Source organism: Leptosomus discolor, chromosome 8, assembly GCF_034619465.1.
Source record: "Leptosomus discolor isolate bLepDis1 chromosome 8, bLepDis1.hap2, whole genome shotgun sequence".
In the NCBI taxonomy this organism is placed as follows: Eukaryota; Metazoa; Chordata; class Aves; order Leptosomiformes; family Leptosomidae; genus Leptosomus; species Leptosomus discolor.
In genome coordinates, this window is record NC_141398.1 from 54,767,305 (window position 1) to 54,788,770 (window position 21,466).

The window sequence follows — 21,466 nt, forward strand, 5'->3', positions numbered from 1 at the left end:
GAGCTATAGAAGAGTTTTGGTTTCAAGATGCCTAGTAGCGCTTGACCTGTTCCTGGTTTTGAAAGATTTGATAGGTTGTTTTTGTAATCTCAGAATACCTGTAAACTTGTAGGGCTCAGTCACCTTGGCCTCTGTTATTTATTCCCAAAGTGGAAGGATGTCTGCTAATCCCTTTTAAACTTCGGGGAAATTTTTTTTCTAAAAGATGAATCATGGAAATGGCTTTACATATAACAAATGGTCTGGTCGTCAGCATGTAATAAGTTGTGTGTGTATGTACTCATCTTTTACAGGTTCATCTAACATGGTTACTGGGGAGACAAAAAGCTTCTTCAGTTTTGCAAAATCAGTAAGTATCCCAGTGGTGTGATTCTGCTTGTTCCTCTAACTTAAGTCTTTTCTGTAGCGTTTTCATATTTATCATTATTGTTTATCTCTGCTAAGTCATTACTTCAGGTGTTGCTAAAGATCATTTTTCTGACTGCAATGTGGTTCCTCGTATCTGAAAACACTGTCAGGACAGCGCGGTGAATTAAAGGAGGTACTAACGGAGAGGTATCTCTTAAGATGGGGCTTGTGTCCAGCCATTTCCAGCTTTTCAGAAGTTAGTTCCATACAGAAATCCATTTTTCAGTTCTCCATGTTCACTTCCAGTGACATCAAAGAGATGATGTTGCATTTGTTTCTTAATGGATGGTGTCAACAAATCCAAAATTCAGATGTTAAATCCTTTTTCTTCAGCTTACTACAAGAAAAGTCTGCTCAGGAATCCTACAGATTGGAAAAGGGGCAAATAAACTGCTAGCGAGAAACAAGTTGACCGGGAGTCAAAGCGATTCCTTCAGACAAGAAAAACAGAGGGAGAAGTCTTGACTGAAGATCTATCATCTGATCTTTCTGCCAAGAGCTCATTTAGAGCTTCCAGCAGCAATCCCTTCCCAGGAGAAATTAGCTTCGAAAGTCTCTGTGTAGCTGAAAACAAGATAAATAAAAGACTGTAGCAAGAAGCTATTCTTTCCCTTCTGCATTTCCTTAATGGTTGTAGTGACACCATCTTTGATACTGTCATGTGATTGTGAACTAAAACAAGATAATCTTTACTCTGGGGGTTTTTACTGTTAATATAAACATATCCAGATGTGTATAATTTATAGGGAAGGTTGGCCCAATGAAATCAATTTCAACGGATATGTTTTTCAGGTAGTACTGGTACTTATTGACTGAATAAATATGAATAAATCGAATTAATAAAAAGTAGCATATAAAATTTTGTATAAAAGTATAATTAGTTTTCTATGTAATTGTACTGCGAAATTAACTCATCAAAATTATATGAACATTTTAATTAAAAATTGACCCATTCAAATAAAACTTGCCAGGAAGTGAGATCTCAGTCTCAAGGATGCTCTTGGGCTAAATGAGGTAAAATGATTTTGTTAGATATTATGAGGCTTGCTCAAATATCACAAACGTAATAATGGGTGAAAAGGAGATGGAAGCTGCTCAGGAGTGCATGGTTTCCCTGGTTTTGAGAGAAGAGTGATAGCCAAGAGTTGCTTGTGAACGTTTCGGAAGCTTGCACGGCTCTCCTGAGAGAACAAAGAGGGGTAGCAGAAGTACGAAGGGAGGTCCAAACTCTTTACTTCTAGACCCTCATCCTAACACCAGACCTGTTCACCATTCTTCTGACACCCTAATCTCATGCAACACAAGTCTGTGTTTCATTTCTGCATGTCAGTCAGCTGCAAACTTTTTTGCCTCTCCCTTAAATAAAATCTCTTGGCCGTTGCTTCGGATCTGACAGATGAGTCATGTATCACATCTGCCCAGACAGTTTGCTTGTGAACTTGCCTGTGCATTTCTTGAAAAATGTTTTTCTAACCCTGATGTTGTTTATTGCTTTCCAGTGGTGGCAGGTTGAGAAAGTAAATCCTATCAAGCTGTATGAGGAGAACAAAGTCATTGCTGGATTTTCCCTGTTGAATCTACTTTTCAAACAGAACCGAGGTGGCCTGATCAAGGGTGTGATGGACAAACTCCTAAATTTATATAACAGTAAGAAGATCAAGCCTGTGGTTGATTCATTATGGGCTTTGGAAGAGGTAGGAGCAAAATTTCTTTCCCCATTTTGAAATTTCTGAAATACATGCACCTTTAGATGTAAAATTAGCTTTGAATGTGTTTTCTAGTTATTAATGTATTCTGCTTTTTACTTGTGCACAAGTTGTCTCCAAAGCCCCTGCTATTCAGAAACTCCATGATCCAGAGTTATCCACACATCTACTTAATAAATATTTCTGGAGTTTCAAATGCTCTGTGCCAAGTTCTTGAATATACTAATAAATTTGGGGTTTCAATCTTAGAAAATTGTTTCTGCTTCCTAAGTGCATGAAACATGTGACTAACAAGTGTGGTGTGAAATTCAGACATTATAATTGAAAACAACTGAAAATCTGTTCTGAGGAAAAGATCTAATACATAGGCTTTAGTTTCAGTGTTTGTGCTAGCAAACCTCGGAAACTTGGAGGTTTTCAGGAAGTTACTGAAAATGTATCACAGCCAGTCAGATCAGAAATCACTTCTAATGTGCGTTACGTTTGTGGAGTGTGGGTGTTTTGGTTCTTTTTTCCCTTCTAATTGCTCAGCTTTCCTTAAAGATGTGTAAAGAAACTATCTGATCATAGCGTGGTCAATTATAAGCCCCTTGTCCAAATCACTGTTTCTGAGACCTTTCTCTATACTTAAGGTGCTCGTAAATGACCGTAAGTATTTTTGGAGGTGTGAACAGACGTTAATGTACAAAGAAAGAACATGATTATAGTAGCACCGCGTCATAGTAGCACCTTGCATCATAGCACCACCGTGGTTGTGGACACAGGTGAGGTATCTTGAGTTGTGTGGCGGGACTCCACAGCCTGTGACGGTTCTTGGAGCAGGATGCATTGCGTGTTCACTGGGGCTTGTACGTGCCTGGCCCAGGTTGTATGCCAAGGCGTGTCCTGCCTTAGGTTGAGCTGATGTGGGAACTCTGTGTCTCTTCATGCTGTCGCTACATCTGCCCCACTGTACCCCAACATACCGCTTCGTGTGGTACAGCAGATGCCAGCCGTCCAGCGCCATATGGGCTCCTTTTGCTTCTCTCCAGCAAGACAGAGAGGAAGGACGGCTGCCCCAGGAATCTCTTCCTGCTCTTCTAAAATGGGTACCTGAGGCCCCCCTGTCACTGACAGCAATTCGGTAACACCTCAGGGTTTACCAGCCTGGGGCATGGGAGTGGCTGATTCTCACCATCAAAGTCCATGAGGGCAATCAGATGTTGTGATACAGAGCAACTCCTCAGGCCAGACGAAATCCTCTGCTGTTGCCTGAGAGGGAGAGCCCTTTGAAGAGCAGTGTAAAATAGAAATGGGATCAGATTTAGGTTTTTGATGTGATTTCTTTTTTTTTTAAATGTAATTATTAAATAAGCTTATGAAGTATTTAAAAAATCTAAGTGGCACAAGTCTCTGGGCCTTTTGCAATTTCTTTAGTCATGTAAATACGTCCTTTTCATGCATTGGTGAGTAACAAAAGGATAATGAAAATAGTAACAATAGCTTTAAAAAATCCTGATCAAGGGCATAACACGAAAAATTACGCATGGTAGGCTGCTCTTAATAGTCAACATGATGGGAATTTGTTGGGAAACTTCTGTTTGATAACATTTCATTTAACATTTGGCAGTAACATGCACCATCCCTACCGGTAGATTGTGAAATGTGTAAATACATCTGTTAAAAAAGCACAGTCTAGAAAACTACAGCTCATTTATCATGCCTGCTCGCTTTCCGTGAGCTATCTGGTAATTTACAAAGGAAATGCCTGGCTGGTATCTTGAGGGATGTAACAGTGCTAGAGGTGTCCTTAATCAATTGCAAAGTATTACTGAAATATTACTCGGGCATTATAATTTTGAGGATATATTTTTGTGAGTATAAAAATAACTTAGGGCTGCCTCTCAGGTTAATATGATACACGTAAAAATGTGTCATAGCTGGGGACTAAATGGAACCAGACTGAAGAAAGGTTGGTATGTATTTTTGTTCTGTTTTGGGAGGTTTCTTTATTTAACTGCATAGCTCTAACATCGCCCCCCTTCAGAGTCTGGCATTTGATTGCTTTTCATTTCCTATTGAGTAAGCCTGATTTTCTCCCAATGTCCACTTTCATTTGACCCTTCTCAATAGTCTTCATTAGAGACTAGACCAATATGACCAGTTTTTACCACTGATGTTTCTTGAGGAAATTTCCCAACCCATAAAAGCATTGAGAATAAATACACATAACTAGAGAGCGGCAGAAAGGTGGACTCCCAGCATGGCACTTGAAAATGAGCCACTGAATACTTTTCTGTGGAAGAATATCACTCTTTTCAGAGGGTCACGGGAGAATCCATTTGTCCTCTGACTAGTAATTCTGCCATAGAGATGAGCTGGAATCCAATAAATGACATTCAAAATAAAAGTATTTTAAGGAAAAATCTCAGAGGAGCCTTAACCATGGGACACTTTTCCAAATGTTTGTTGTTAAATAACCTGAATGTATCATCACATACATAAAAACCTGTGGTCTCTATACAAAAGGCATATCCCCAACATAGCCCTTCAGCTTGCTTTATTCACTCTGCGTCTGCAGTTGTTCTCATGTACTCCTTCTTTGTCCAAATATCAACTCACAAATTCATTCAGACTCTCTAAAGCCAATGTCGAAGCCTCCTGTTTTTCTTCCAAAAGTGTATTACAGTACAAATACTTACCTTTTCAGTCATGTATCAGTTGCCATAGCCATCTGTGTATCAGAGCTGAAGAGCATCTTTGCAGCCTTAAAAGACGAAGAGTTGTATCTACGGTCGTGCTCCCCTTTGCTGCCTAAGGCTGGTTGCTACAGGACCACTTCCTTGCGTGATATCCCCAGACTTGAGGCTTTATGTTCTAGGGCTTGTGAGAACAGCCAGAGAAAGGTTTTGTGTCTGTTCTAATAGGTCTCTGTGAATTGTGTGAAAAAAGATGTCATTGTTCTCAAAGCCTGATACGGTTCCTTGAGCAGCATTTATTTCTTAATACTTTCTGCAGGAGTACACAGTTTGAATTTAAAAGAATATACTGATTAGAGAATGTTGTAATTGCAGTGAGATTTTGCATTTTAAAGTGTTTCAAGTGGCAGTAATACAGGGTTTAGAGAAAGTTATTAGATTCCCATTTCTCTCTCACGCAGCATGTGTGAAGTGATGTCTAGTTGATTGCCAAATAATATTCGAGATAGGAGTGTTCAGAAGTTGTTAGACAGACTTAGCTTGATACTATTCCTGTGGAACAATGCAGGTTTGTCTTGAGTGTCAATGAGATCATCCTAATTAGGATATAATCCTTTCTGCTGTTCTCATGTCTTTGTTTTAGGGCCTCATCCAAAGGCCATGGAAGTCGGTAGAAGGACTCGTTAGTTTCACTGGTCTTTGTTTTAGGATGAGGGTTGCTCTGCCTCTTCAGTACAGGCTGCTTAAATGAATTTGCCCATTGATTGAAGAGAGAGTGGGACAGAATTTATTCTGGATGGAAACTTAGAAGTGACTTTGTTTTCCTCAGTGCATCAGATTATTGCTGGCACAAGGGAGATCAGGATCTAGACTATTGACTACGGCTATGGAGCAAAGCTGTTTGTGTTGCTGTGTTATCTGTTTGTGTTGGCTTGGGAAGGGTAAATTTATCTCAAATTTACATCCATAAATCATAGTAAAGTCAAGTCTGTTCTCAAGTAGGCCATTAGAGCCATTTTATGATGTGAATGTAAGAAAGAATTAACTAAGAGAGACAGTAACAAAATCCATAGATACTTTAAAATGGAAATCTCACTGGGGAATTATTCGTCATGAGATGAGTGAAGTCATGCAATACATTAGCTGCTGTTGAGATGTCTTGCTATTTTGCAGCTATTTGTTTATGTGTTCAAGTGTTTAAAAGGTGAGATCATTTGTAGATGGTGCTTGGTTAAAATACTGTTCTGTAGTAAAAAGCTGATTGGTAAGATTGCGTTTCATTACAAATAGTAGCGTTTAAAACAGAATTAGAATTCATGAGTATGTTGAGCTTTGTGGCTGTTTCTTTGTTAGTAACTACTTATCTAATCCTTAATTTGTAGTTAGTCACTCTTCTTCATTCTGATGAATGTGTAGTGTGCATTTATGCACTAGCTTTCTCCAGAGGGTCTGTGACAGTGGACTATCCAAATTAATAAGCAGGATGAAAACTGAATATTCCCAAAAAACTAGGGTTTTTGAATAAAAATGTACATGTTGCGCTTTTCTATTCAAATTCTGTTTTCTTCAGCTTTTTATAGTTGCAAAAGAAAACAAATAGTCAAGGTAGAACGGGTTATTGACATAGAAGTTACATACACCTTCTTTGGTGGCTTGCAGCAGTTAAAAGTAGCACTGGTAGCGTGTAAAACAAAACTCACAAGTTCTTGCACATGAGCTGCCAGTCCATGAACTATGTCCATGTCCTCAAAATACCTGTAGGCCCCTTTCTCCGAGCGCTAGAGAACCTGTTTCAAGAAGGGCTCTCAGTCTGTCAGAAAGTTTTCAGCCTTGTGCTGTTTTGGTCCCTATGGGTGTCCAGTGAGATTACGGAAGATCACCCTGACTGCAGGTCCGTGTTGTGCACCGAAGGGTTCCTTGCATTATCGTCTCTCGGGTGATTTAAAGGGAGTGCACTGTTACGTAGTAATAATGGTATCAGTGACCTATACTGCCTTAGGCCCAGTGAGAATGATGAAGACACTGAAAGAGTTGGTACTTACTCTTAAAAAGTAAGAGGATAATCTGATAATATTCCAAGATCAGGCTGGTACCTTATAGTAGGCACTGAACGTCACCCCAGGTCGTCGTTCTGCAGCGATAATGTAATAATGTCTTTAGCAACTCCTTACCTACCAAATAGTAACGCAACAGCTGTAGCCCAGAGCCAGGAATATACTGTGGCACTTGGCTGTGATTGAAATGAGTGGAATCAAGGCACTAAATACAATTACAGATCGAGCTCTGTGGATCTTGAAATGACTGTCAGAGGACTCCAATGACTTGCCTCATGGTCAGTGCATAGAATATTTTTGACTGGAAAGAGCCCTGCACCTTAATTTAGTTTGTAAGGCTCACTGCCCTATCAGTTGCTGGGTTTTTTGGCTGAATAATTATGAGATGTTGCAGGTCTAGCTCTAAATACAGTTTTAATATAAGTGAGATTCCCTTGTCTTGAAGCCAGATCCTTTCTCTATAGAAAAAACAAGCTGTGTTTAAGCACCTGAACCTAAGGGAGTCCACTGCAACTGATCACAGTGTAGTAACATTACAGAATACCAGCTGGTACAATAATTTCCTTTAAAAGCTGTTCTCACGTGCTCTGTGGTCTCTGCGTGGGCTTTCAGTGTCATTACATGCAAAGGAAAACAGCAGAAACCTTACATCTAAGATCGTATCAAGTTGCAATCCCGTGACAAGAACTGGACGAAGGAACGCTTTCCGTACAGAGCGTACAGCGTGTTTTGGGGAGGGCAGAGCCATCACAGTATGTCTGGTTTTAGCACTGCTCTGTGGCTTCAAAGGATTTGGGTACGGTAACCCTCCTTTTTTTTTCTCTGACTTCATCCTCTTATATAAATTACCATCCCAGTGCATGCCTTCAGATATTAGTGGTATCAGTGTTATTTGGGGCAGGGAGGATGGGAAATCTCAACCCCATGATAGCAGAATAATAACAGTGAACCCCCTAAAGCAGATACTTTCATTTCATCAAAAGCTGTTCATGCCTCTGACTGATCTTAGCTTGAGGGCAAAAGGCCTTTCATGTATCACTATAGTAAGACATAAAGAAAATTGATCTATTAGTTACTTTTAACATAGGAAGATGGCAATCTAATAATATCAGATAAGACTGGTGCCTTGTTATGAATACTAAATGCAGTCTCAGTTCTATTTTATTTTTTTAGTGGTGATGTAATAATGGCACATGCAGGTTTTTCTTTTCTGCTTGATGAAAACAGGTTCTTCAGCTGAACAAACTAAACCTTTTTTGAAGTCAGGTAACTTCTCTAGCATTTGGAACCCGTATTTGTTCTTCCAGGTAGCAGAATAATCTAGAGTAACGCGATAAAAGTGGAAAATTTATTTATAACCAAAGTAATAACCCACCCTGAAATACAGAAAAGAACAGTTTTTTCATAAACATGAAACAACTTGGCAGTGTTACGTTGTAGAAAGAGGGAAATGTACCTATGTACCTCGCTCTGTGAAAACTCCCGTGGGCGTATCGGTGTTTCCTCTGCTAGGGTGGCTCCTCTAGCATGACTCTGCGCAGTTTGCTTGTCTTGGTGCTGCGAGTGTTGCTTTGACGGGACCTCGTTTGCAGTTGTTCATGAGCTGCTTTCTGACTTACAGGTATTAGCTCTGCAGAGAATACTTCCTGTGATGCTGCCTTAGAGCGCTCTTTGTTCTTCCTAGGTGTGGGGTTCTGTTCCCTTTGACTGTGTAAAATAAACATCTGTAGTTCAAAGTAAATTTAAATGTTTTACCTGCACATCGCCATTGTTTCTTTGTATACAAACAAGTCGAACACAAGTTTAATACAAGCTTCAAGCAGATATCAAAGCGCACAAAAACGCAAGGAGCTGTGTCTTACTGATGTAACTGGTTTTAAAATGGAGGCGGGGGGGAAGCAGACTGAGAAGCAAACCTGAATAATTCAGGGTAGCTTGCTTCTGTGTTCATGATCAAATTATACAGTTACAGGCCAAAATACCTTTCAGATTTAGGGAAGAGTAAGGGGAAAGCTATTCCACTTGAATTTTACCTCGCTAAAATTCAATGTAACGAACACAAGTTCTAAATGAATGAAAATTGAGCCAGAGTAAGGTGATTTTTAATAAAGACTTTGGAAAGACTTTTCCCCAGGATTCTTATCTGAAGTAAATGTTAATTAAAACTACAAATAATTTCAGTGCTATATGCTTAGAGGAGTAAAACATACCTTGAAAGTACTGGAGATTAATTAAATATTGCAATGTGTATGCCTGGTATGGGATCCTCGCTGCTCTTACATGAATTATTAAGTTCCTACTAAACACCTACATAATTTCATTTACATTTCTTCCCCATTTAATACTGTTTAACATGACTCCATATTACTTGATAATTCATTCTACCCTTTCTACCTGTATCAGCAATTAATGGCATAAGCCAGTAGTCTTTTTGGCTTCCCACACTGATGATGGCAATGTGAGGTGATTATGATTTTATTAAGAGAGAAAGAAGCAAGAGAAGACTTAGATCTAGGCACTGTGGCTCCATAATGAGGCCTCAGGTGCAGGACATCAGCTGTGATTACCACAAAATCAGGTTGGCTAAGTGTTAGGAAACTCAGACTTCACCTGTTAAATCTGTTAAGTGTGTAAGGAGAAGTCAGTTATTTTCAATTGCTATATGTTATTCATAAACACTGCATGAAATTGAAGCCTCCTGAATGGAATTTAATTAAACAAGGAATTTATTTCAGTGCTGTGCTTTCTTTTCTTTTCTTTACAGACATTCAGAAATTTAGCTTGTTTTGTCTAGCCTGCTAGTTGAATACCTGTGTTTAAACAATTTTGCCATCTAGAGTCTTCAGAATGTTGCTTTGTGCATGCTGAGAATATTCGTGCTCCAAAACTCATTTGGCAGATAAGTAACAAAAGAGACGGTGGGTATCTTCACTTGCCTCATGCCATGCAGCATGTTAGTGGAAAGATTGTGGATCAGCCTGAGAATGTCTTAATTTCTAGATGTGGCCTCTAAGAGCCAAGCCCCTGGGCTGTGTCTCAGCATCTCTGCGAGCCTTTGTGATTCAGTGCATTTGTTGGGGGCTCTAATCTCAGAAGGGTGTGCGTTCCACCGAATGGCAGTAAGCTGTTTCATTTCAGGGAAATGGTATCTTAATGGTTTGGAATGAAGTAGCAGACATGGAAAAGTATTTTGGCAATATTTCTGATGAACATTGATTCTGTGTTCAAACGTTGCTGTTACAGAGGTTAGAAGCTGCCTAGTGTGGGACTGAACCTCTCTCAATTAACATAAATACAGCCCGCAGCTACAGCACTTTTCTAATCTACTTAGTAAGCACTCTGCTAAGAATTAATTGGTTATGGAGACACACAGGCAGAAAATACTTTTCTAGGAGGCATGAGACACTGGAAGTTGAAAGTGCAGTGGTGAGTCACGATACGTGTTTCTGGGTCAGGACAGATTGTCATTTCCATTTGCCCTTGTGTGCCACAGAGATAATAGCTTTCTGAAACTGCAGGCCGAAGGAAAGCAACGTGTAGACTTGTTTCATGATGGATAATGTGAGGGCAGGGGGAAATAAGGAGGAAAATAATATAGAAAGCATTGACAGATTCCCCTCAAGAAAGTGCACTATTAAAGATAAGCTACTCACATGCTTCCAGTTAATTAAATTAGCAACAGGAGATTGTATATGGGAAAAACTGGTTTGTCATTTATTAGAAAAAATGAGGACAAACCTGTTAACATGGAGCAAGCTGCTGATTAATTACTGTGAAGAAGCAGTATTTTACAGGAGTGGTCTGCTAACTGAAATATATTAGCTGGCTTTTAAGTAATAAGTTGGCACATGCTCCTTATGTATGGAACTGATGTGGTGATACTGTTCCCGTGCAAGAGAATAACCAGAGACCTAGGTAGGGAAAGCTTTACCAAAGCAGAGGGGATATACTTTAGACATCAGGGACACCTTTAAAAACACCAACGTGTGTGCGTAGCTCCAGGAGATACAGTATATTTCTTCTGTGTTTATCTTGAATATTTGACTGTTAATGCATTTGTTTTACACTTCGTTTTTACTGTTTGTCTCGTAGAATTTAAGCTCTTCTCAAGAGTCAGGAAAACGGGGTTTCATGGAATCATTTCCCTCTTCAAAAATAATTTCTAGACGCTTCATGAAGTATCAGAGCACAAAAGCTACTTGCTTTTATACCCTTGATCCAAACATGCTTCAATCCATTCCTTTTTACTTCTACCTGATAATACAGTGAAACATCTGCCTGTCTTCTGCCAGTCCTGCATGCAGGTTGATTAAGCGTACGCCAATACATTACATCCACCAGCAGAAGTAATTTTAAATGGATTCTAACAGAAAGTTTACTTTTACCTCCTGTTCCACAGAGTTGGTAGTACCACTAACTGGCAAGGAATTCTTAAGATTTGAAACAGTGAGTGTTTTCGTCACTCAGAGAAGTAACTATTGGATGCCATAAATGAAAAGCTGTAGATAAATAGCAGGTACTAAAGGGAAGATATTAGAAGCTAACTTTTCAAAGGCACATTGAGATGCTATTTCATTCTTGTGCTATGCACTATTAATGTGTGCAGTTTAAGCCACAGAGCCTGTGAATGGAACCTAGGATTTTCCTCTGAGTCAAAAAATTCCACTCACGCTTCTTTGTTAATTAGTTGACCGGTTCAGAAAGAGAGCTCTCAGTTGTTCAACTGGCAGGGACTGTAATGTGAGAAATTCAGCTTTTCTCCCAGGGTATCATGAAGGAGAAATCTGAGGTTTGTGTTAACAATTCCTAGTGACTGTCTTCGTTCTCTCAGAAACTTTTTTGGTCTCAGTTCAAATTTAAAAGGACCTATTTCCCAGGTGCTAAGGATTTCAAAAAAACTGTGATAGGAATAATGAAGTCTGCTTGATGATGTTGAGAGAGCTGGGAGATGCCATCCTTATGTGGCTGGCATAATACAGAATACAAATGGTTTGGGTTCCTCCTGCTTTTGAAACCTTCCCATTTTCAGACTGGGAATTGACCCCTGATGATTTTGGATGAGGTTTTGGCCTCTGATCAGCGAAAAATCAGACTAGTTATTTGTTTTCTTTATAATCAAGGAATGCCTAGAAAGCCATCTGTGGAGTCACTGAAGAGAATGAAAGGGGAGTGGGAGATAATAAGGAAAATACCTCTCTGTGGCCTGGAGAAGACTGAGAGGGGTCCTTATCAACACTTACAAATATCTAAAGGATGGGTGTCAAGAGGATGGGGCCAGGCTCTTTTCAGTGGTGCCCTCTAATCTAATCCAGGCTGTGCCTGGAAACCTCGTGAATCAGGGCCTGGTAGTCCCAAGTGTTGTTCGGACGAAGCGGAGTTCCTGCAGAAAAGAGCCTAGTCTTTGGTATTTCGTTTCTATTCTGGTGTAACTGCATACATGTACAAAACCATGGTAGAATTGGCATTGATTCCTGACAAATGCATCTTCAAGAATCACCTAATATTTCGCAAGTGGGTTTGGTTCCCCCCGCCCCCCAAGTGTCAGTGTTTGAGCCGGTTTGCCCGGAGGCAGTTAAGACATGGATTGACTTGGAGCACCTTGAAGCTCGTTAGCTCAGAGGCAGTTCAGAATATGGTGTCAAGAAAAGATTCTTCTGTCTTTAAATAGTGTCCTGCAAGTATCTCGATGGTCTGTGTGAAAAGCTGTGGTTCTGCAAGTATTTCAGACTTGGAGTTCTCGTATGGCTGTGAAACAACATCTCTCCAGAAAGGCTGATCTCTCACTTGTGTGTGAAGAGAGATCTCTGTCTGCCAGATTCCCAAGGAGAAGTAACCAGACAGGATTGCTGCTGCCAGGGTGTGCAGAGATCAACAGCGTTCACCTTCTCTGGTCTGAGTATTATAATTAGAAAGACAACAATACAGCACTACGCAAAGCGGTATGCTTATAAGTAAGTCTGCATGTTCTGGGGGTGGAGGAGGAGGAGCATTTAATGACACTGTTAACTATTAGAGCATGCTTCTGTGAAAGAGAACAAATGAGACATACTTGTGGGTTGGTGCGGTTTTTCTCCAAATGTTTTTTCAAAGAGATCACAAGGCAACGTTGGTGAGGCAAGAGTTTAAAAACTGGTATCATGGAGCTTGATAGTCAATAACAACATAAAGTGTCTTTTTTTTAATTGCATAGATGAATGTAATAAACTTTATTTCCTGCCATAAATTGTTAGAACAGATTTTGATGCAATAAAGGAAAACACTAAACTGAACATTATGTATGAATTCAATTTATGCAGGAGACTGCTGCATCTTAACCAAGTACAGAGGGCCTGTTTCTTTTGTCTGCGACTGCCAAAACCCCTTTGCAGCCAAAGGAATTTCACCCAGTCTGCTGCTGCAGACCAAACCAGACTCACTGGAGTGGAATCTGAACCACTACACTTTCAAATACCTCAAGGTGTCCGGGGCACCCCTGTGTGCACAGTGGCTGCAGCTTAGTATAAGATGCGTTATTGCTCAGAATGGAGAAAAGTACCTTAAATGTGATGAGTTCTGAGCTCCTCTACTCATGGCTTAAAGCCGGCTTCCCAGTATAAATTGGGACATTGCTATTATAATTTCGACCAGCAATGCCAAAGACTCAGACAGCAGCTGGGAGCCGTTGGCTCACAGGGATACAGTGGGAACCAGAAGTGTGATCCTTTCGGTCAGTGAATTTGAGGAACTTTTTAGCTTTATCGCAATAGTTCTGTATCCCTGCCATGCAACACTGTGCTCGTCTTCAGACTGGGTAACCTCAGTGTAGAGTCGATGCGACTGTATTGTGCTCTTGACTGGACAGACTGCTGCAGAAGATTTGGGTCCAGGAGTTCTGGCTTTATTGCTGCTTTGAAAGAAATTCCAGCACAGCATCCTTAAAGCCTCGTCCTGATTCATAAGATGTGGCTTTTCTACTTGAGCATGTTCCAGGGATTTCTTCACCAAATCTCTACCCTTCAGAAACAACCCTTGACTTTGAAAGTAGTAAGGTAATTATTTCCCATATTAATGCACAAAAAATTCCCTTTTTCTACAAGCTTATGTTAATAACAAGTGATAATGAGAAAAGCTGTGCTGTGCCAGTTGAAATCAAAAATAACTTTCCTTCTCACTCTGTGCAGGTTTTTCTAAGAAAATACACATAGTCTTACAGAGATGTTCTTTCTATAGCACTGCACTTACAACCAAAGTGCTCGTCTTTAACTGTAAAAGTGCTGAATACCCCTGAGCTGTCCTAACTTGCTGGAATTCTCTGTGTTGATGTATGAAACTTCGGGGTCTTTTCTGCTCTTTTACCATGTAGGAAGCCTCCCAGCAAATTGATAATCTAGGCACTGCTGTTTAGTACTTCTAAATATTTAATCCGATGTTGGTTCTGCCTTTTTTCTGCTTTATCCCTGTTGACTTCATAAGTAAAAGCCGGCAAGATTTGGCTAAGTTATTCTGTAATTACAAGGCTTTAAATCTCTTTTTCTTTGAATTTTACTGAGGCAAAACAAATACTCATTGACGTGAGCAGGAGCTTATAGGAATAAGGAAAGAGTGAAAACAGCACAGTTCCGCAGCTGCAGCTCTCCATCTAAAAGATGTATAACTTAACAGGTATCTTCAGCAGCTGAGGGAGGACTCAGAGTCAGAATTTGCCTGTAGCATCAGTTTTTATTCCTGTGACATTTTTCTCATCTCGGGTCTGGTTTTAGTCTTGCTGCCATGGCAACTTACAGTGAGGCTAAAAGGTATTCCAGAGAAAAGGTCTCTCCTCGCTGACAGGCAGCAGAAGGGAATAGAGGCCAGAGCTGCTGTTTGCAGCTGTGAATAGCAATGGAGGAATGAAAGGGATTTAAAAAGTACTTTCTATTTGTATGTATGCAGACAAAGCCACTGGTGCAAAAGTTCAGCATAACAGAGCATAAACGGGTGAGTTGGATAAAATCATTTTTGGTTTCAGATGGATGCTAGCAGGGTGATAAGACATGTTAGCTTCACAGCAAGGAAACAGACTCCATGACCCAAGTTATTTTCCTGCTCCTGTGTCTAAAAAACTCAGCTCAAAATCCTTCCTAACAATGCTAACTTTTTAACACTTTAGCAGTTGATTTTGATTGTACCCGTGTTTTCCTCATGCACTTTTTTTTTTTTTCAGTAGGTGTTTATGAAAACTGGGACTCAGATACCCTGAGTTTGCTGTGTCTTCTTCCATATGCTCAGTGCTTGATTTCTGCATGTTAAGAGCTGGCTGTATTCACCACGGGCAGGAATAGAGCCTATTCAAAATCCTGTAAATATTATGCTTCTTTTCCATCTGTCTTGCAAGATGCTCCGTACCCTCAGTCTCCAGGAGAACAGCGTTTGAGAGGTCTCTTTAGAATTAATGGTGTAGGTAAGAGAGAAGAATCAGCCTGGGAAGCAGAGGATAGTCCAGACCGTTAGCAGATGTGGATTTGCCAGCCTCCCATATACCCAGCTCCCATGCAAACAGTTAATTGGAAGGTGTTTTCCCAGCAGTTAGGTTAATTAAATAGTAGAAGCGCTTTTTTGCTAGCTATTCTGCTACACAGTGTGAGGAAAATACTCCTATCGTGAATGCAGATCGTTCACATGGAAGTGTGTTGTGGTCAATACAGGTTACTCTGTTGCTCCCAAGGGAAATAGTCCCTGCTGGCAAAAGGATGGTTTTGTCCAAATAACTCTCTGTGGTAGGGTGGTCGTCAGTAATCACACAGCAGACAGCTTCTCTACAAAAGCTTGTACAGAAGCCTTAGCCTGAGAAAGGGAAGTATTGCAAAGTCATTTAAAAAAAAAAAGAAAAGCTTTAAACAAACCTCTGCAGGTTTCCCAGTGAAATATTACTCCACTAAATCATATTGCATAAACATGAGGGAGACATTTCAAGGTTAGAGAGGAGGAAATATACCAGCAAACAATAGGACTGAATTTTGGCAGATGTCACTTTTGAGAGTAGAAGGACACAGTCATTAGCACAAAGGAGCCCAGGGACGGCTCACCGTGTGTCCCAGGGTATCCGGGGGACCCGTGTCCTGTCCCTTCTCTTAGCCTAAGCCACGTTAACAGGGCTGTGACAAATGTAGCCTGAAAGGGACATTTGTCTGTACTTCCCGTGCCCTAATGCCCTGGCAAAAACTGCATGGAGCGGTAAACCAGTTCACTTCCCTCAGAGCTGCCAGCCAGTTAAGAAACGTGTTATCCTTGGTTCTTGAGTTTCCTCCCTTCCATAGACCAAAGCTGAATGAACAGACATGATCCAGAAGACAGACTACATGATTCTTCTTCATCTGGAGTGCTCTGTTCACTTTTAAAAGCCATATATGCCAATGACATGAAAGAAAACTCTTTTCCTGGTCTGAGAGGAGCATCTGCAATTACAATGCAGCTCCCAATTCGTATTAAAGACAGCACAGCTTTGTAATAGATCACAGCAGTCAGTCTGATAATAAAAATCATGTTGCCTTACAGCACTAAGGAAAGCTGTACTGTTAAAGCTTTGCTTATGCGGCGTCTCAGCTAGAATAGACTGCAATATGCATCTTTTTCTTCATTACTGCGTACAAATGATGCTTAAATAAATATTATTGATATTAGTGTTTGTAACTCTAATGGCGATAGCTCTGAGCTCGTGGAAATAGTGTCTGTTATGAACAGCAACAGAACAGAACCAGCCTTAGAATGAAAAACGGGCAAGTTTTTAATTCAGATTATTCTTTCATAAATCTGAACAAGATGTGGATCATTACCTGTGACACTTGGGTTGCCAAAGTAACCTTGACTAGCTAGCTGATGTTTGCATACCGCATGACACTGTCACCATGGAGATCCTGTCCATGTGATTTTGCAGACATGATGCAGTTGCAGGCTTCTCAGGCACACAGCAGTGAGCAAGAGAGGAATTAATTATTGGTAAGGAATGCTCTTGCAGACAGCTCTTCTCTCTGTCAGAGCGCGCCTGCACGGCAGTAATGCAGAAGTTAAGCTTTTTGTTGGTTTAGCTGCATATAGAGGGCTACGGCAAGGGCGACAGGAGAAAGCTCTCTCGGCTTTCGTAAGGAAAATACTGAGTTCTAATGGAAAGTTCATGCTGTCCCACGGTTGGAGGAGAGGTCCTGTGTGAAAACTATGTTTGAAGGGTAATATTCGTTTGCAGAACGTAAGGTTGGGTAATTGAAGCCTATTGAACTCTGCTAGTGTTCCTTTATCAACCGAGACCTTTATCATCACCCAATACCTGGTCGTTCACATGCAACCTAGTGATCTCAGGGAAGTTACACCAGTGGAACAGGGAGTGAAGTTTGGAACAGGGAGTGAAATTTGTTTGGGTACATAGAATATTACAAATTCTCCTTAGAAAGTAGCTGTCATGCTGTGGGCTTTCCATTCCAGTGTCTACTGAACCTCACAGTAGCACTGCGAAGTAGATTTTGGACCTGTTCTGCCCAACAATACCAAAACAAAGACCATGCTGAGTGTTGGAAAGATCCCATGAGACAATCTAACATTTCTTTGTCTTTTCCATCTATTTCTGAACCAAAGCTTCTACCTTTAATTCTAACATATGCCTGTACACTTAGACAATGATCTGAATCCCTTGGCTAGTTTCTGCATTTCTTGTATTTGGCCTCCACGTTACTGCTATTTCTCTCTCTCCTGAACTTGAAAGTTCTTTTATTGGCAATACAGTTAAAACAAACAAACCAACAAAACTTTTGAGAAAAGGCATGATTGTGTTTGTGGTGGTTAAGCAGGCTGAGTGGGTGCCCCCTCATTCTTCCCCATATTCTTTGGAGAACAGAAGTAAGAGAGCTTTAGGATAGAGGTATTTTGCTGTTGCAAAATGCTTTGTTCCACCTCTTATCTATGAAATTGGCTGTACAATGACAGATGGTTAAAAGGTGCTGTCCCTATTTCTGTGTTCTACAGCAGGCTTGGCTTGGGGGTTCTGTTGACATGAAATACACACCCCTAAGAAGACACCGTCCCTGCTTGAAAAACTATCCAAGGGCATCATGTGGCATGAGCCAGTAAGTGAGGGAGCATGGGGTAACTGTGACATGACTGTGGCAGCTATGTCTCAAATAATCAGCTGTTTTCAGCCTCCCATATACACACTAAAAAAGACTTAAGAAGAATTTGGCGGGTGTAGTGACATTGCCATTTGGGGAATTACTGTAAAGAGTCACTGAAGCACCACTTTGGAGGTGCCTTTGTTGGACTCTCTCTTGTGTGTAAATGTAGCACAGGAAAAATCGTGCGGGTGCTTAAAATAATGCTGGGTAAAAGTGCTCGTAGGAGGTGGTGTGGGCAGAGAAGACTTGGGTTGATGGCCGGATGCAGAGGGTAAATGTTGCTGCTTACATCTTCGCTTTTAGTCTGAAGAATCAGCTGAAGGACTGAAGAGGGAAGGGACATTGCTGGAAAAGTAAGATTTTGGGGTGATCTTTGCAGTGCAAGTTACAATGGATGAGGGGATTATTTCCTGGCTAGAGGAAAACAGCCTTGACATGCTGGAAGGCTTAGATGTTTTCAATGTGTGAACAGAGGACAAAAGGTGATTCTTGGAGATGTGTGAAAATAAACAGCAATATTGAACCTAAAGGTGTGGAACTAATGAGAGGGAAAATTACGATTGTAGATCATAAACTAAATTGATGCTGTTCCACTGTGCCCATCTGGAGGTGAGGGACATTCCCTTTATTTGGGTGCTGATCACCTTTTTGACAACACGTGATGATACAGTGCTAGAATGATTGATGAGTTTGACAGATTAAATTGAGATAATTGAAGTAATTTCACTTCTGGCTTGGATTAAATGTGTAACCTTAGTATAAGATTCTTCAGCCTTTTGTACTACGGCCTAATTAACCAAAAAGGGGAATGAAGGATTCCTTTATTGTAAGCAGAAATCCTTCCATATACCTTGGGGAAACCTATTATCACCCGAGGGGCCCAAGAAAAGAAAGTACACAGTCCTCTGCCACTGTCCAATAAACCTGCCTTAGCTGAGGGTGAGTGGGTAAAGAAATTGTCTGCAAAAATGAATCTGTAATCTGTAGATGGCAGTTTGTGCAACAAACTGCATTCAACCTCATGGTGTTAAAAGAATATTTACTCTTCATTGCACCAGTGTCTTTCAATTCCTTTTTTTCTTTTCTGAAGTAAAGTATAACTTTACAAAAAAAAAAAAAAAGGTAAAATTCATTATATTAATGAGCTGAATAGCTTCATATAGGATGATGAAAGCATTGTATTTCACATTTCCACTAGGAAGTTTTTCCATGGCATGTTGCCTTCATTGTTTCTCTCTACTAAACATCCATATTACTAACATGGGCCTAAAGCCCCCAGTGTGTTATATTGGCATAGCACGCGGTTTAGTGTTCCAACTTTGCCGTCTCTCTTGTTTTACTCCTGAGATTTGTTCCTTATAAGAGCCAAATGCAGAAATGGATCATTATGTTTAAAATAATACCCTGATGCTTGAAAATAGACTCTGTTTTTTAGGCAGGCTGCATTTGTCTCTCACACTGTGAAATGGTGCAACAGATAATTAGTAATACATTCTTCCATTTAACTTTTCCTATATTTATAAAGCAGTAGACTGCTATTGCTGTATTCTAACAACAAAGTGACGTTCCAGAGACAACTGAATGTCAGCAAGCATTTATGAATACCTCAGTAGAGATTACTGTTGGCTCTTGATTTCAAATGCAGAACAGCCAACAAATTGGTTTGAAGTAAAATGGGTAAATAAATGGAGGCTTGACTGTAGCAATACGAAGTTGGAGCATAATTGTTTCAGGCATATATTATTTGTAAAGGGTCAGACTTCTGTCCAGGAAAACATCGCTGTTCAGGAACTTTCCAAAGGAATCGTGATCTCAGTACAGTGTTGAAGCTTGTTTTGTAATGGGGATACAAGGTTAAACCATAAGCTGTGTTCTGTACGGCACTGCACTCCTCACTTTGCCTCACTTCAGTTGCAAGCTTCAGCAAATTGAAGGATCAGTGCCATGACTACCAGAGCAGTAGGGGTGGAGACCTGAAATGAATGACTTCTGATGAAAAGCCGGACGAGAATTCTGTCCCAGTTCCTAATTTCACCTGAGGAGAACATAGTGCTAAAAACAGACAAGAAAAATCCAAGAAAAAACCCCTAGTACTAAGGCATACAAAACGCATTTCAGGAAAAAAAAAGTCTTTTAGTCACTTTATTTACACCCTCCCATCAAAAGCCATGGAAAACCAGTATAATCAGAAGCTGCTGCAGATATCCAAATGTAATGTCATCGTCTGACAGCATATGATGTTACTTGCTCTGTTTGGAATATACCTTGTTTTTAATGATTTTAGATTTGCAGAAACTTTTTGAGTAAAAAAAAAGTGTTGTGGCTGCTATTTCTAATTTTAGTATGAAGATCTTTTTTCTGGTCTGAGTGGTAATAACATGCTTACTTCTGTGCTTTTTTTACATATATTTCTCACATAGAAATATATTGCAAATTAGTCAGGAGTGCTGACAGAGCACTTCATTAAACTGATCTAAGTAATTTCTGGATATAATGTGATTCCTAAAAGCTGGTTTCTCAGTTGCTGTATTACTACTTTACTATTAGTACTTTACTATTTTAGAAATGCTAGTAAGAAACGGAAATAATATTTGTTTTTCTCTTTTATGTTTTTTTATGCAACCTCGTACTTTATTTTAAATTAGAATTGCTATCAGCTCACTACTGACAGAATGACTACAGTAAGATCATAGCACGTTTCCAGTGCATACACTGGTGGGCTACTCAGTACGGGAGAATAATTTATGGCTCTCGTTATATTCTCTTTTCCCCGTCACAAAGCTCAGAAATAAACACCCCAAACACACAAATAGAATACCCCAAAATGCAGACACCTGTCTAGTCCGGGCATTGTCCTGAGATGTGCTGAGATTTTCCTGTTGATCTCTTTGTGTTGCTCTTGTACGAACTGGACAGGATTATAATCTTCAATAATTTTAATTTTTTAAGCAGTGAAGGAAGGTTGAGCAGAATGTTGCATGCCATTACCCCAAGCGTGGCCTCATTTCTGAATTTGCAAACAGCTATTGGCACAGCCAGTTATTGTCAAAAGTTCTCATGGGGAGGAACAAGTATTGAGCTTTCTCAATCCAGGTTTTAAAAATCTGTTAGATCCACGTGGAATTTCAGACTTATTCATCATTAGAATTTCCAAAATCCTGTTCTTCACTGTATACCATTACCTGCATTGTCTTTGAAAGCCTGTAGAGCTCAGATGTTTGAAAGTGGGAAGACAAGGCAGATATCTGCCCCTTGAATCTTGAACCCGGTGTGCCTGGTCAACTTGATTTTTCTTTGCTTTTCTGTTTTAGTTTGTATGCAGACTTTTAAAAATACTTTTTGCAATGCTTAGCTGTATAGAAAATGTTACAGGGAGGCCTTGTTGTTACAGCTTGTTTTTGAAGACAGCAAACCTAGTCTGGTAGGAGATGAAAGTATTAAACAATATTCTGAAAATTACCATTGGTGGTTAAGGGAAGTGCCTTGGCTTGATTTTGAAAAGG

At 40.1% G+C, this 21,466-nt stretch overlaps 1 protein-coding gene across 1 annotated transcript in view; it reads left to right on the top strand.

Moving 5' to 3' along the window:
* The window catches only part of VAT1L (vesicle amine transport 1 like), a 54,473-nt gene that overhangs the window by 26,490 nt on the left and 6,517 nt on the right, over positions 1 to 21,466 (top strand). Inside the window, exons 6-7 of the mRNA XM_086469417.1 lie at positions 294 to 349; positions 1,908 to 2,102. Of these exons, the coding sequence (XP_086325543.1) occupies positions 294 to 349; positions 1,908 to 2,102 (251 nt within the window). The remainder of the gene's footprint in view (positions 1 to 293; positions 350 to 1,907; positions 2,103 to 21,466) is intronic.